This window comes from Nannobrachium achirus (assembly GCF_963921795.1).
Source record: "Nannobrachium achirus genome assembly, chromosome: 5".
NCBI lineage: Eukaryota > Metazoa > Chordata > Actinopteri > Myctophiformes > Myctophidae > Nannobrachium > Nannobrachium achirus.
This window is the reverse complement of record NC_137814.1, coordinates 33,318,344-33,331,437: the sequence shown is the minus strand read 5'-3', so window position 1 is coordinate 33,331,437 and position 13,094 is coordinate 33,318,344. Positions and strand designations below refer to the sequence as shown.

General features: G+C 44.8%; 1 protein-coding gene across 4 annotated transcripts in view; it reads right to left on the bottom strand.

Annotated features, from left to right (window-relative positions):
- The window catches only part of LOC308285753 (histone-lysine N-methyltransferase 2C-like), a 102,110-nt gene that overhangs the window by 30,762 nt on the left and 58,254 nt on the right, over window positions 1-13,094 (bottom strand). For 3 of the 4 annotated variants that reach the window (XM_080726604.1, XM_080726606.1, XM_080726607.1), the window contains exons 22-29: window positions 12,656-12,727; window positions 12,140-12,352; window positions 9,407-9,526; window positions 7,488-7,613; window positions 7,214-7,338; window positions 4,697-4,889; window positions 1,733-1,825; window positions 1,209-1,256 (exon numbers count right to left, since the gene is read on the bottom strand). In XM_080726604.1, the coding sequence (XP_080582730.1) occupies window positions 1,209-1,256; window positions 1,733-1,825; window positions 4,697-4,889; window positions 7,214-7,338; window positions 7,488-7,613; window positions 9,407-9,526; window positions 12,140-12,352; window positions 12,656-12,727 (990 nt within the window). The remainder of the gene's footprint in view (window positions 1-1,208; window positions 1,257-1,732; window positions 1,826-4,696; window positions 4,890-7,213; window positions 7,339-7,487; window positions 7,614-9,406; window positions 9,527-12,139; window positions 12,353-12,655; window positions 12,728-13,094) is intronic. The other variant, XM_080726605.1, reaches the window with a different exon arrangement.

Below are 13,094 nucleotides of genomic sequence, written 5' to 3'. Positions count from 1 at the left end.
CACAGACGTACGACAAAAGACAAACAAAAAATCACAACACATGCACATACAGTATGAGGCACCACCACCGGTCAAGAACGTGTAAAAATAGGCTTAAGTGAGAACATGTTTATTGTCTAATCAGCCCGTGGAATGCAATCATAACAGCACATTTTAAATCACAGCTCCTAAGGGGTCCCTGCATCATCGTAATATGAGCTCTGGGAACAATGAAGAGGCAGACAGGTCATATTAATACTGAGAAAAGATACATAAACACTTGAACGCTTGTACAGGAAAACATTGTTCTGCCCCCTCAATTACACTGCTCTTTCCTACCAACAGCCTTTACACTCCTTATAACGAGGACTAAAACATGCAACCTTCAGCAAATTTATAATAATTAATTCAGCTAATAAGAAGTAAAACCCATTTGAAAAGATGGATAACTGCACTGCCAGCAGATTAAATGAAGATGATGAACAATGAAGCAAGCTTAGCAAAATTCTTCGAGATGCCTATCACTGGAGAACTATTTAGACTCTCTTGCCACAGAGGATGGCTTCTTATTCTCTCCTGCACTTCAAAAACACAAACACTGAGCAACGACGACAACGACGGTTAGTTCCCATGGCTTGTATTGGGGCAACCTAGACTACATTTAAGTTAGACAAAGTACTAGTTACAAAGAGCCAAGGACACATATTGGCCTCAGTGGAATTGCAAAGCTTTTCTCTGCCAAATTGCAAAGCAAAGCAAAAAAATAAAAAAATGTCTAGAGAAATCGAAAGAAGGTTTATTTAGGCCTCTAGTTCTCTAAATTGCTCACTTCCAAATTGCTTATTTCTTTGAGTTTGAATGGGAGTGTGTCCTTGATTGTCTGTTTCTGTAAACATCTCACAGGCATCTCTGGTTGGTTAGACATTAATTTGTACTAAAATAACTGGTTAGAGCACAAATTCCTAATACATTGCACAGCTGAAATGTATTAGGAAGGAGACAGTGCATGTGTGCAAATATTAGTAGGAAGCGGCTCAGGACACATGCATACTCAACTACACGCACGCGCACGCACACGCACACGCACACGCGCACACACACACACACACACACACACACACACACACACACACACACACACACACACACACACACACACACACACACACACAGTGTAAGAGAGGAATAATGCAGTAAAGCAAGGGATGAGTAGGCCATGGCACCCTTACCAAAAGGAGGAGGTGAGCTGTCAACCTGGAAGGGGCAAAAATCAAGACCTACAAAAACCCAAAAACCAGATATAAATGGGTGAAAAAAGAGTGGAGACAGAACAGGCAAAAATCACGCTTCAGACAATGCAAAAATAAAGATAACCCAAGAGTGAACGTGAGGGAAAACCCACAGTCAAAAGAATGTGACATTCAAAACTACAAATGTGGTGAAAAGAAAAGGAATTAGCTGTCTGAGGAAGTTTTTACCCCGTTTCCAACCCCCAACCCACACCACCATTTTGAGAGGCTAGAGAGGTGTAGAAGCTATACATTCTGAATGCCCGTGAGATTTAGTATAAACCCCAGAGGTCTATACAAAACACCCTACTTTTCTCCCTTTAGATCAAATCCTTTTGCCAAAACTCTACAAGCTCACAACGTATGACGTTGCAACGCATTGTGAGCTTGTAGATCTGCAATTTTCACAGAATGTCTGCCACCCAGAATAGGGGCGTTAGGGGGTTCATGTGGATATAACGCACCAGAGTCACTGCTCGCCTTCCCCAGCATTCCCAAGATGTCTGCGTCAGTGTTCAGAACATCAGACAGATCAACTAATGGTTCCTCAGAAGTCTCTGTAGATGGAGAAGATAAAATGAAGCAATCAAAAATCATAATCAATGGTAAATGATAAATGGACATGAGGTTAGGAGTTGGCGTCACTCATTCAAAAAACCAAGCACAGTGTGTGTTTGCATGTAGTAGGGCTGAGTGTAGTAATTGGTAGCAAGGTGAACATAGAGCCGAACGCAGAGCTCCTTCAGAAATGATTCTCTCCAGAAGTCTCTGCAAAGCAAAGCGCCTTTCAATCCACTCGTCCGAGACAGTTTGCCCTCTTGGCCCCCAAGTTGTGGAATAAACTCCCTGTCGCACTTAGAACAACGGACTCACTCGCTGGCTTTCGCCGTGGACTGAAGACTCACCTCTTCAGACTCCACCTAAACCCTTAGCACTACAGAAAATCAATGACCATACATGAAGCTAGTTAGCATTTGTTTTTAGGTTTTTAGAACTTGATTATATTGTGTTTTTTTTTCTAGATAAATATCCATTTGCACTTGTTCTATTGCTGTTGATGTACTGACATATTATCTTGTGATGTTTTTGTATCTGCTTATTGTAAGTCGCTTTGGATTAAAAGCGTCTGCTAAATGCCTAAACTGTAAACTGTAAACTTTCAGGCAGGAGGCGGTTGACGCGGGCGTTCTCGCTTGGATCAGCGGGGATCGCGCCGCGGTGGAGGCGCAACCATTGTTCTGCGAGTAAACACCGGGCGATATTTACAAAGATGACCACAATCCAGCTCTTGCCGCCCACGAGCGCATGCACGAATGAGCACACACGCGAGAATTGCACAGGACCACGCCCGCCTGTCTCTCCGCCCCCCAAATTCTCTGCGCGTCCCAAATAATCGCCCGCCTCTCATTGAAAATGAATTACTAGGACGCGTCAACCGCCCACTGTCAGAAAGGCGCTTTAATGGTTATTGGTTAATAAGTTGGTTTACTAGGAAAGCAGCAGAGTTGAATTGTGATCTATACTATACTGTCCCAATTTCTGCTAACCCGCCGTGTTGCCCATTTGGCTTGTAGACAACCACATGTCTTCATAGACATGGAGTTTTGCCAGGAGAGTGCAACATGTGTGGAGGAACACGCTATCCCTTCCAGCTCCTCACTAACAGTCTCCACAACCCACCTACAGAAGCCACTAGTGCAACAACAAAGAACACATTCCCCAGTTGGCTTCACACCGGTGAACATGGCCAAATGTGTTTGTTGAAGCGCACGGCCAAACCGGAGGTCACGTACTTTAACTCTGTGCCACCTTGATGCCCATAAAATAGAGTGTTGACAAAGCTAACCTTTCAGTTGATTCCTATACTGGCAGTCTGGCTTGTTAAGGCCATTGACTACAGTATGGGTTTAAAAAACTACAGTAGACTTTTTACCAGCTTGCAAAGCTGGTCAATAGATAGACAGCCGTTGACGTCATCAAAATCTTCTGCAAATTTGATTTTGGTGAAGACATAATTAAGAGAAAAATGCAATTCTGGGAAATTGCAAGTGTGGTTGCCCTGACGCAAGTCACGAGGAATCCGCTGGGAAATGTATTCCGTCTTACCATTTGTCTCTTTCATGCCCATATATGGATATCTCTGTATCTGTAAGTCCTTGTCACTATTTCAGCGGTGCTATCCATTCCGTCCTTGTCCCTTTTATGCCCATATATGGAGATCCCTGATGTCATCAATATTAATGCATTTTATAGCTACCATCCGTCCGTTTTATGTCTCTCCTGGTGGAAAAGGTTATTGTAACAACGTCCAAACTACAATAAAGATGTCTAATCCTGTGCATCTGCTTCAAATAACTATTGTCATTGTTCTCATTGTCAACCAGTAGGTGTCCTTCCCCATACTGGGGTAGAACTAAGGCCCTGGCTACACTAGTATGGATCTTTTTCTAAACACACATTTTTGTATATCCATATAGAAAAATATCCAGGTACACACGAGTCAACAGAAATATCTAGCTCCACATGATCAGATCCAACAAGCATGCCAGGCCAGTAGGTGGCGCCATGGTGGTAAGCGATTTGTAATATCATAAAAGAACAAGCATGCGTGCTTTCTTGGTTGTGCTTTCTTGGTTGTGCGTGTGTGTGTCAGTGTGAGCGTGCGTGTGTGTGCGCGCGCGTGTGTGTGTGTGTTTTGTGACTTTCTCTCTCTCTCTTTCACATGCATGGAGCTTTGCACTCACGCACGCACACTCAACGTCATCGTTTACACAGTGGCTCTGTTTTTCCAGTCCACACAGATCCACTGAAGCGGATATTTTGGTAAATCTTCACTTATTTAACGTTTACAAAAAGATCCCGTTTAGCGGCCAAAATCTCTGTTTGCGTGTGGCTCCAAGCCCCAATCGCACAAAAGAATGTGCGATTAGAAAAAGATCCGTTGTCTTAATCAATGGGTGAGTTGGATAACCACCTCCCAACCACTGCAGATGAGCTAGTTATATTGTATTAACATACCGGTATATAGATTGGTTAAACGTATATTTTATTAATTAAAATAAGTATCAGATTGTAGGTTTAAAGCACCAACCGATCTGAAAAGTCTAGCCATAAATAGCTGTAGTCCCTGGAGAGAATATTGATTTACAAACAAAATTCAATTGTCCATGTCTTCTTAACCATGCAATATGCTTTCGCTTTAGCCAAAATGCAATTGTTCAGCTAACATTTCAATGACTATGGATACAAGTGAAAAATTGCTAAATCCAACAATAGAGCCATTAACAGGGAAATAGTCTATATTTACGTAAGGCCGAAGTTGTGAATAGACAATGATATGTAGTGGTATGGTAATTTACCATGCCAGACACTTGACCATGTTTCTTTAATGGTTTTCAGGAGTAATTAAGCAATGTTTGTGTACGTACGTGCTGCCGCAGGTCTAGTAGGGAGGGGAGTGGCTGTGGCGCTGAGCATGGGGTCTGACGAGGGGTCCAGGAAGCTGGTTGTGGGGTGTTTCCTGTTAGTTTGGCCCCGTCCTTCCTCCAATAAGCTGGAATCTGCCCCCTGCTGCCTGCTCTGCTTGCTCTTGTCCAACAGGTCCTTCCCGAAGAACGCCTCCTGTCCATGACAACACACAACATGGGTCACTTCCCTGGATCGACACCGTGCCACAGGAGCTGTCAAACTGTCATCCCTGACACTCCCCCACGAGACATTCCTTGGGAAAGCACACCACTCCTGTCTGATAGAGGCCTAGGGTTTTATTCACACACAAGGCGACGGCCCATGAGAATTGACCAAATGACAGGCAGAAGCATTGAGACTAACACACATGCTACGGTCACTGTTCTGTTGTCCCCACTTGTCTCGGCAACCTCTCCCCACCCCCAACTGCTTGTATCCACCAGTCGCCTACCTTGCTCAACCCAGACACGTGACTGCAGCTCCCCACTGTGCCGAGACATTAAAAGCCTAACGCGTCGCCGCTTCAATAATTAATCAAATGCGCTTCTCTGCTTTGGACCCTTTCGTTTAGACTGAACAAACCCTTCCTCCTCCGCCCCCCTACCGCAGTGGGAGACAGACCAACACTGACAGCTGCCCGTGTCTTAATGCAACTCACATATCTCCATGTTTTAGCCAAAAGAAGGTGACATTGAGATGCCGACTTGGAGAAAGGGAGTCTCAAAGTCCTCTCCAGTGTACCTCTCGTACGTCAATCGGCAAGCCAGACAGGAGTCGTTTGGAGAAGATGATCGGTGCAGAGTATTCTCAGCGGAAAGCTCCATAAGCTTAAGGCCATTCCGCTCTTTTTTTAAAGTACACAGAAGGGGCTCCCTGCACCAAAGGTCTATCTTTAAGTGGTTGCCAGGCAATGTATTCTGTATTCTGAACATCCCCTTGCCATTGGTGGGATTACTAAACTGTAATCCTTGGAGCTACTCTCCCTCTGCCAACCTGGGGGGGGCCCCGAACTGAGCTCATGTTTCCTTCAATGCATGAGGAGTGAGCAAGCCGCTTCTTATCACCTGACAGGGGGTGTTTCCCAGGTAGGACGTTGTGTGTGGATGTAACACATGGGAGAACATGCCCCCACGCCCATAGCGTCCCCGGTGGGAATCGAACCTGGGATCCTTCTAGCTGTGAGGCGACAGCGTTACCGACTGTGCCACCGTGCTCCAAACTTTTAAAGGACAACTCCAGACTAAATCACATATAGGCAAGTCATTTGGGATCAAGTGGGAAAATGAGCCTATATGTTATTTAGTCTGGAGTTGTCCTTTAAGTTAATAGTGTTTTGTGAAAATAAGTTGTTTAAATCATTTATTTTTACATATCTTTCCTATTTTACTAAGCTGTTGCCTTAATCTTAATCATTGTGAAAGACGTCCTGAAATGAAAGATATATTTCACACCTTTATGCAAGGTCATAGTGCATATAATACGTTGGCTGAAAATAAAAGGTCACAAAAAAGCCATTGTAGCTGGACTTTAAAAACAGACTTTGAAGTTAGCTACAGAAAAGGGGAACACACACTGGCCACGGGCGGCTGCGCAGCGTAGCGTCGCAGTATTGACGCATGTGATGTGCCGTGCGTAAACATAGACATATAAAGGTAGTCGCCTCCATCGGCTCTAGGGCATATCTATCGGGGGACCAAGGGATTCTGCATCGCTTCCGTGTGCATCGCTTCCACATGCGCCACAGAAAGGGAAGTTGGTAGGCCAATCAGAGGCAAGTGGGGGTGGGTCTTTTCGTACGCAGCCTCTAAGAACAGCTGAGCCACGCAACATCGGAACTGGATGGAGACATGCCAATAAAGCTCTGTTGGATTGATAAGTCGCGGAAAAGACGTGCTGTGATTGGCCAGTAGTCACTTGACTGGCAGCGATCCCTCTGTTTTTCCCGTAGGGCTGTTACACGTCGCTTCAATGAACTGCAGAGGTGGATGAGGTATCTAGTGTTTTTTATCTATGCGCGTAAACACCAACTGGATGCGGCGCGCTGGCGCACGGTGCATCCACTTGGTGGGGAAAAACACTTTCACCGCGCGCCAGCGCCTAGAAATAAAACTGTGGGGCGCCCGCTGGCCGGGTGGTCAAGGCGCATACCACATACTAGGCTATGATGCCTGCTGGCGTCGCCGGTTCGATTCCCGATCCGGACGACCTTTGCCGCATGTCATTCCCCATCTCTCTCCCCATTTCCTGTCAGTCTACTGTCCTATCAATAAAGGCATAAAAAGCCCAAAAACAAATAAAAAAAAATTAAAAAAAATAAAACTGTGGCGTATTGGCGCGATGGGCAAGGCGGCAGACATGAGACCAGACACCGTATGGGTTAGTTCATTGAAAATAATTGGACCGGCTGTTTTGACCCGCGCCTTCCGTGGCCGGTGTGTGTTCCCCTAGACTTGTATATTGCTGTTCAGGTGACAGACCTGCAAGTATGTGGGAAAAGCCTCCTCTAATTTGGTCTTCTTTTTCCGGTAGCGTTTCTTGATCTTCTCTGGGACCTCAGGTGGAATCTCGTCGACGGGTGTATCAGGCAGTGCCTCTGTCCACGCTTCATGAAAATAAAACATAAAAAAGTACAAATTATTTTTTTAAAGAAAGACATTATTTTCTTCAAACTCACAAAGCTTAATCTAAAGTCAGGTCAACCTTTTTACAGAGAGGACTGTAACTATATGAGTAATATGTGTGTTCACTGACCCTCCTCCTTTCCTGTAGGGTTCTCTGACACAGAGCCCGAGGAATCCTTCCTGCAGAGGGATCGCTTGGCCTTGCCGGGGCCCTGCCCTGGACGACTCCTCTGGCGCACCATGAAACCTCCAATACCTGAGTGAAGGTTATTTATTTCGTTAAAATGCTCAAATAATACATAAAAGGTTCTCTCTCCCTCAGACACCCCATTCCACTATCAGAAAGATGCATACACCCACAACAGTCTACGACATCCAAAGCAATATATATCAAACAACTTGAATGGTAAATGGTGCATTTATATAGCGCCTTTATCCAATGTTTACAGAGATTGTCCATTACATGCACCCATTCACACACACATTCATACACCGATGGCGGAGGAAACCATGCAAGGCACCAACCTGCTCACCGGGAGCAACTAGGGGTTCAGAGTCTTGCTCAACGACACTTTGACTCAAGGACGCTTCGACACTAACTCTGGGAGAGCCCGGGATTGAACTGGGAACCCTTCAGGAACCCTCCGTGTTCTAAGACGGCAACTCTACCCCTGAGCCACTGCCCCTCACTTGACCAGTACCGACAGGCTCAGTCTCTGTCATGTCAAGTGAAGAGGTACTGCAGGTTGATGTATCCATCAATTATTTTTTGTTAGCATCACAGGTGGTGTAGTTAAAAGGCATCTTGCACATGAAAATATGCCATAACTGCAGTAATGGTAAACAAGCGTCTAGAAAGGGTGGGCAGGCTTTAAAGCTTTGGGATGGAATAAGGAGTGTTAGCTGGAGGTAAAAGTGATAGAAGTTTCACTGTTGAAAAAGAAGCACTGGCAAACATGTCCCCAACCTCAATGCTAGTACACTCAATAATATCCTCCACATTCACATACATCTTTTATGTCGCTCCATGCCCATGCGACTAAGAGGCAAAGCTCCCAGGACCTAACAACAATAAACTTAACCAACAGCAAAGTTGCTAAAATACATAGCTTAGAAGGGATTACATGATTTGTTTTAGCCAAGCTAGTTAGTTAAGTGTACATAATGAAAGGAAATTTCCAGACAGATATTTGAGAGGACATTTTGTTGGGTTAGACTAGTGCGTTGAGCCAGTAGGGATCAACAGCAGTAACACGCCTTTCAGGAATTGGCATAATGACTACATCTGGAAAAAGAGGGGAAAAATGTAGAGCCCAGTTATTCAGGTGCCTACTCATCCAGGTTCCTAGTAATCGCTACCTCTAGAGGCTAAGTGTGCCCACATGTCCCTGTGTCCAGCTGGTTTTGGTGCACAGTTGTCCAGGTGCCCACCTCTCCAGTCACGCTCAAAAACACGTGTGGACACGAATCCTAATTCAAGTGCCCAGTCGTCCAGGTGCCCAGTTGTCCAGAGAGAACAAGAAGAAAGTTCTAGCTGTCGGCCGTGCCGACCACACTGAGGGAAGGCACAACATTGCATCTTTTTGCACTGCTCCAAAAATCTCCTCCTTACAGAGTATACTACCACCTTAAGAGAAGGCATGGATTTTGTCGATATGCTTTAGAAAGCAGGAGAAAATAACATTGACAGCCCGCTCATATTGGTTGGTACTTGGTAGCATTATTTCCCAATGAAACCTTTACACAGCGCATATTATTTTCAGGCTTTGTCGCCCTCTCTCACATGATGCAGCTTCAACAGCCCGTCTTTAACATGGCCATGTCTTAAAATATATGAATTGAATTACCATATTAAACAATGATACGACTGAAGTGGCGTAGCGAAAACTGCTTTCATCATGAAGCCCCTTGGAAAACACCAGATAGAGCCCTCTGCACGTCACAGGCCCTGAAATGGCTGTGCTGTGCTTGGCTGCAGCTAGAGCACTGGGCACGTACTGCACCATTTTACGCTTCACAGGAGCTGTCTCCTTCAATCAGGTGCCCTACCCGGCCGGTACGGCTTCCTCTTCCTCTTCTTGCTGCCGTCGGCCCCCTTGGAGTCGTCTTCAGCTGGCTCTCTCTCCAGGCTCGAGTCAGACTTCCCCTCGCAATCCAGGAGCTCTGCCTCTGTGACAGGGAGACAGAACATGGACAATGAGACAGTACTGCAGCACAGACCACCCTGGCCACTGACACAAACACGGCACCTGGGTCAATTCTAACTTAACTCTCAAATACCTGGAACGCACCCGAGTCGCGTTAGATTTTAACCACTTTAACCACTATTGTATGCTTTAACCTTAGAAAAATAGCAGATATGCAAGCTCACAGCGCGGCACCGAGTGCCGCGCTGCGAGCTTGTAGATCTGCTATTTTTGAAAAATCGTGAAAATGTGTGCAAGTCTATGAATATCTTTGACCCGATCTTTGACCCGACTTCTAAATCCTTCCTCTAAATCAGTGGTTCTCAAACTTTTTCATGTCAAGGACCCCCAAAATTACAGGTATTTAGCCACGGACCCCCATCTCAAAATATGTTGTTCCAGGGACCCCCCCAGAAGCAAATATTTGATTTACAAATGTTCGCTTTTAAATAGATATATTCAAAGACTTGCAAAGAAAAATCATGATTTTTCAAAAATAGCAGATCTACAAGCTCGCAGCGCGGCACTCGGTGCCGCGCTGTGAGCTTGTATATCTGCTATTTTTCAATGGTTAAAGTAGTCAATAATCCTAGGCCTAAATGGGTTAACTCTGCTCAGCGGTGGAGCAATAAACCAGGACCCCCAGTTTGACGGTACAGGTAGGGATGGAGCTCGAAACAAGGGTAGCCCGATAACCCGATAACAAATGTATTGAGTACCCAGTATCAATAAGCTTTGGGCTTATCAAGCTTGTTATCGAGGATAGCGGCCCTTATTGCACGCTAATGAAGGATTGTTTTGATGATATTTAATGATAATATTTAATGATAATATTATTTGTTACTTTTGTCAGTTGTCATCTTCATAGATGGTGGTCAGCCACAAACTCACAGTCACAACAACTGGCCAATAAAAAAAGATACCAGTTATGTTCAGAATTTGCCATCTCACATCTTTCCACAAAATGCCCGGCTCAATAAGTGGGATGGATAAGGTGCTCATTATCAATACAAATTAACAGGCTCCATCCCTAGCTACAGGTACCATGCCATGGACACCCATTTGAAACTATTCTTATCTCTGGAACAACCAAGCTACATGGTAAAATCCTCAGTGTTTCTCTAACTTAGGAAGGACAAATAGTTCCGGAGTTACAGACCCTTAAGTGTCCATTTAGTTTCCTAATTAATTTAGCTGGGGACCACCTGGAACCCCCTCAGGATTCGGCAGAGCTCATGTTGAGAACTAGTGCGTTTTTCCATCTCAAAAATGTTTTAATTATACAAGTCAACGTTTGGATATGAACTGAATTTTGGATTGGGGCAACATTTCAAGAGATAAACATCTTGAAAGGTGCAAACTGCAAAGACCCTTAGAATTGAATAACTTCCTGGGTAAGCAAATTCCACACTGACCATATCAGGTAGGCTGAACATGTCACTACACACAGCAAAATTATCATTTATCCATCTTTATTTCTATACTTGTACAAAAGGTGAATAGGATCCCATGGAACTCTGATCTACCTAAATGTATTACAAATAAACTGTAACAGTCTAATACCATAAACAATACTGCATTCCCAAATAATACACCTATAAACCAATTGCAATTCAAACTAAATGGAATACCCTCAACTACAATCTTTTTAGTAACTGAATCCAGACGGAGGCACTCGTCGTTATTTTTTCACTTTGCTCCATCTGGCTATCATACTGTTTGAGCTGGATTTCTATTATCACCGATTATGTCGGCAAATCAGGAAGTCAATCAAAATTGACATTGGAAGCCACTTATGGGAGAGCGCAACCTGGCGTGATCACAGAAGCATTTTTTATGCATTTACAGACAATTCATAAGCTGGATCAAGGTCGCCCCAGAACACGTCAGCAGGGTACCACCCCCCTTTGTGCTACATAAGAGACTGCCGTGGCCCGTCACGTTATTCTAATATTCCTTCTTGCAGATATCACAGCGCACGTAGCTCTCAGTCTGAGCAACAGTCCAGTAGTTTACTAATAGTTCACAAATAGGACAGGATCTTGGACCCCGAATTCTACCAACAGCTTTCTGAGATTTTAGCAGCATTGTGAAAATCCAGCATCTTCTTCATAAAGTTTCTTTGCACAGAATTAGCCCACTATTACCTGCGGTGGCTATCGTTGTTCTTCTGTTTAGCTTCAACACTAACACTTCCTAGAGCTGCATAAGCTTGGTTTTAGCGACACGCCTGGACTGAGTGCAGACCGGCACACTACACCAACTTGGACTAGGGTCGGATGTTGGATGGAGGCAGCGGAGGGCAGCCCGGCTCTCCAGATCGAAACAGCGGAACTGTTAGACTTGGTTAGGCGCACAGTCGAGCGCCTGGAGATTGCCTGTGTTACGAGGCCCAGGCTGTACAAGGGATTCATCCAGTCTTGTCCAAGAGATAACTTCAGATTTTAACTTCAGTTAAAAAGGTTAACAAAAACAGGTTCACTTTAGCTGGCATAAAGCTGGCAACCACACTAATTCATATTCTTCTCTGAAGGCCTGTATTAGCCAATCAAGCTGCAGTGATTCTTTCCCCAAGCAGTGTTGGGAGACAGGGTACCTCTGGTATCCTCCATGTCTTCGTCACGGGAGTGTTCTGACAGCGGGTCCACGGGGGCCTGCAGCACCGCCACGCTGTTCTGGTTGATGATTTTCAGCTTCAGCTTGGGCTTGGGCTTCCTGCGCCGCGATGCGGTGGCAGACAAGCTCTGGAGCTGGCACAGCCCGGACTCTGTCAGACACACGCCGTCCTGCGTGTAGGTCCTCGCCAAGTCTGAAACAAACGGTAACAAGACGAAGGAAAAACGTTGAGGGCTGTGACCACTAATGCCCCAATTCCAAGGATTTTCAAAAAAGTTTCAAAACATTTTCCCCAAACGTTTGCGTCACATTGTGAGTTTGTACATCTGCCATTCTCAAATGTTCACCTATAAAGACTTGCCCCACATAGGGATGCCAGGGTTAAAGTGGTTAAAAATTAGGAGAGGCTGAATTAGGAGCTAAAAGCCACTGGTTGGAAAATACATATTTTGCCATTTCCGTTATTTATGTCTCAGTGTTAAAGCTGCAGTCTTACCCATTTCTTTAGCCTTTGAGACGATGTGCGTCATAACTGGAGCCTCAATGGAGTCTCTGGCCTTGGCCGATACTGCAGCAAAAACAGGAGACACAAAAGGCATTAAATAACACATAACAGATATGGGGTAAGAGAAAATAAATACATTAGGGCAAACTGTAATTGTTCTATGGTATTGTGTTCATAATTTGAGGCATTTTGTTCAAAACTGACCAAACTTTGGAAGCCACTTTGGAGGCCAATCTTAGCCAGTCAGGATGGACAGATCCATGTCGATTACATGACCCTGGAGATACGCTGTACCGATTTCCATGATTTTTGGACGAAATCTGCAGGAGTACTGTCCAAAAATGTGTTTTGCAAAAATCATGGTGGCGCTAGAACAGGCCCATGTGAAAAATAGGGCAGAGGTTCTGAACACCAGGGAGTGTGTGTGAAC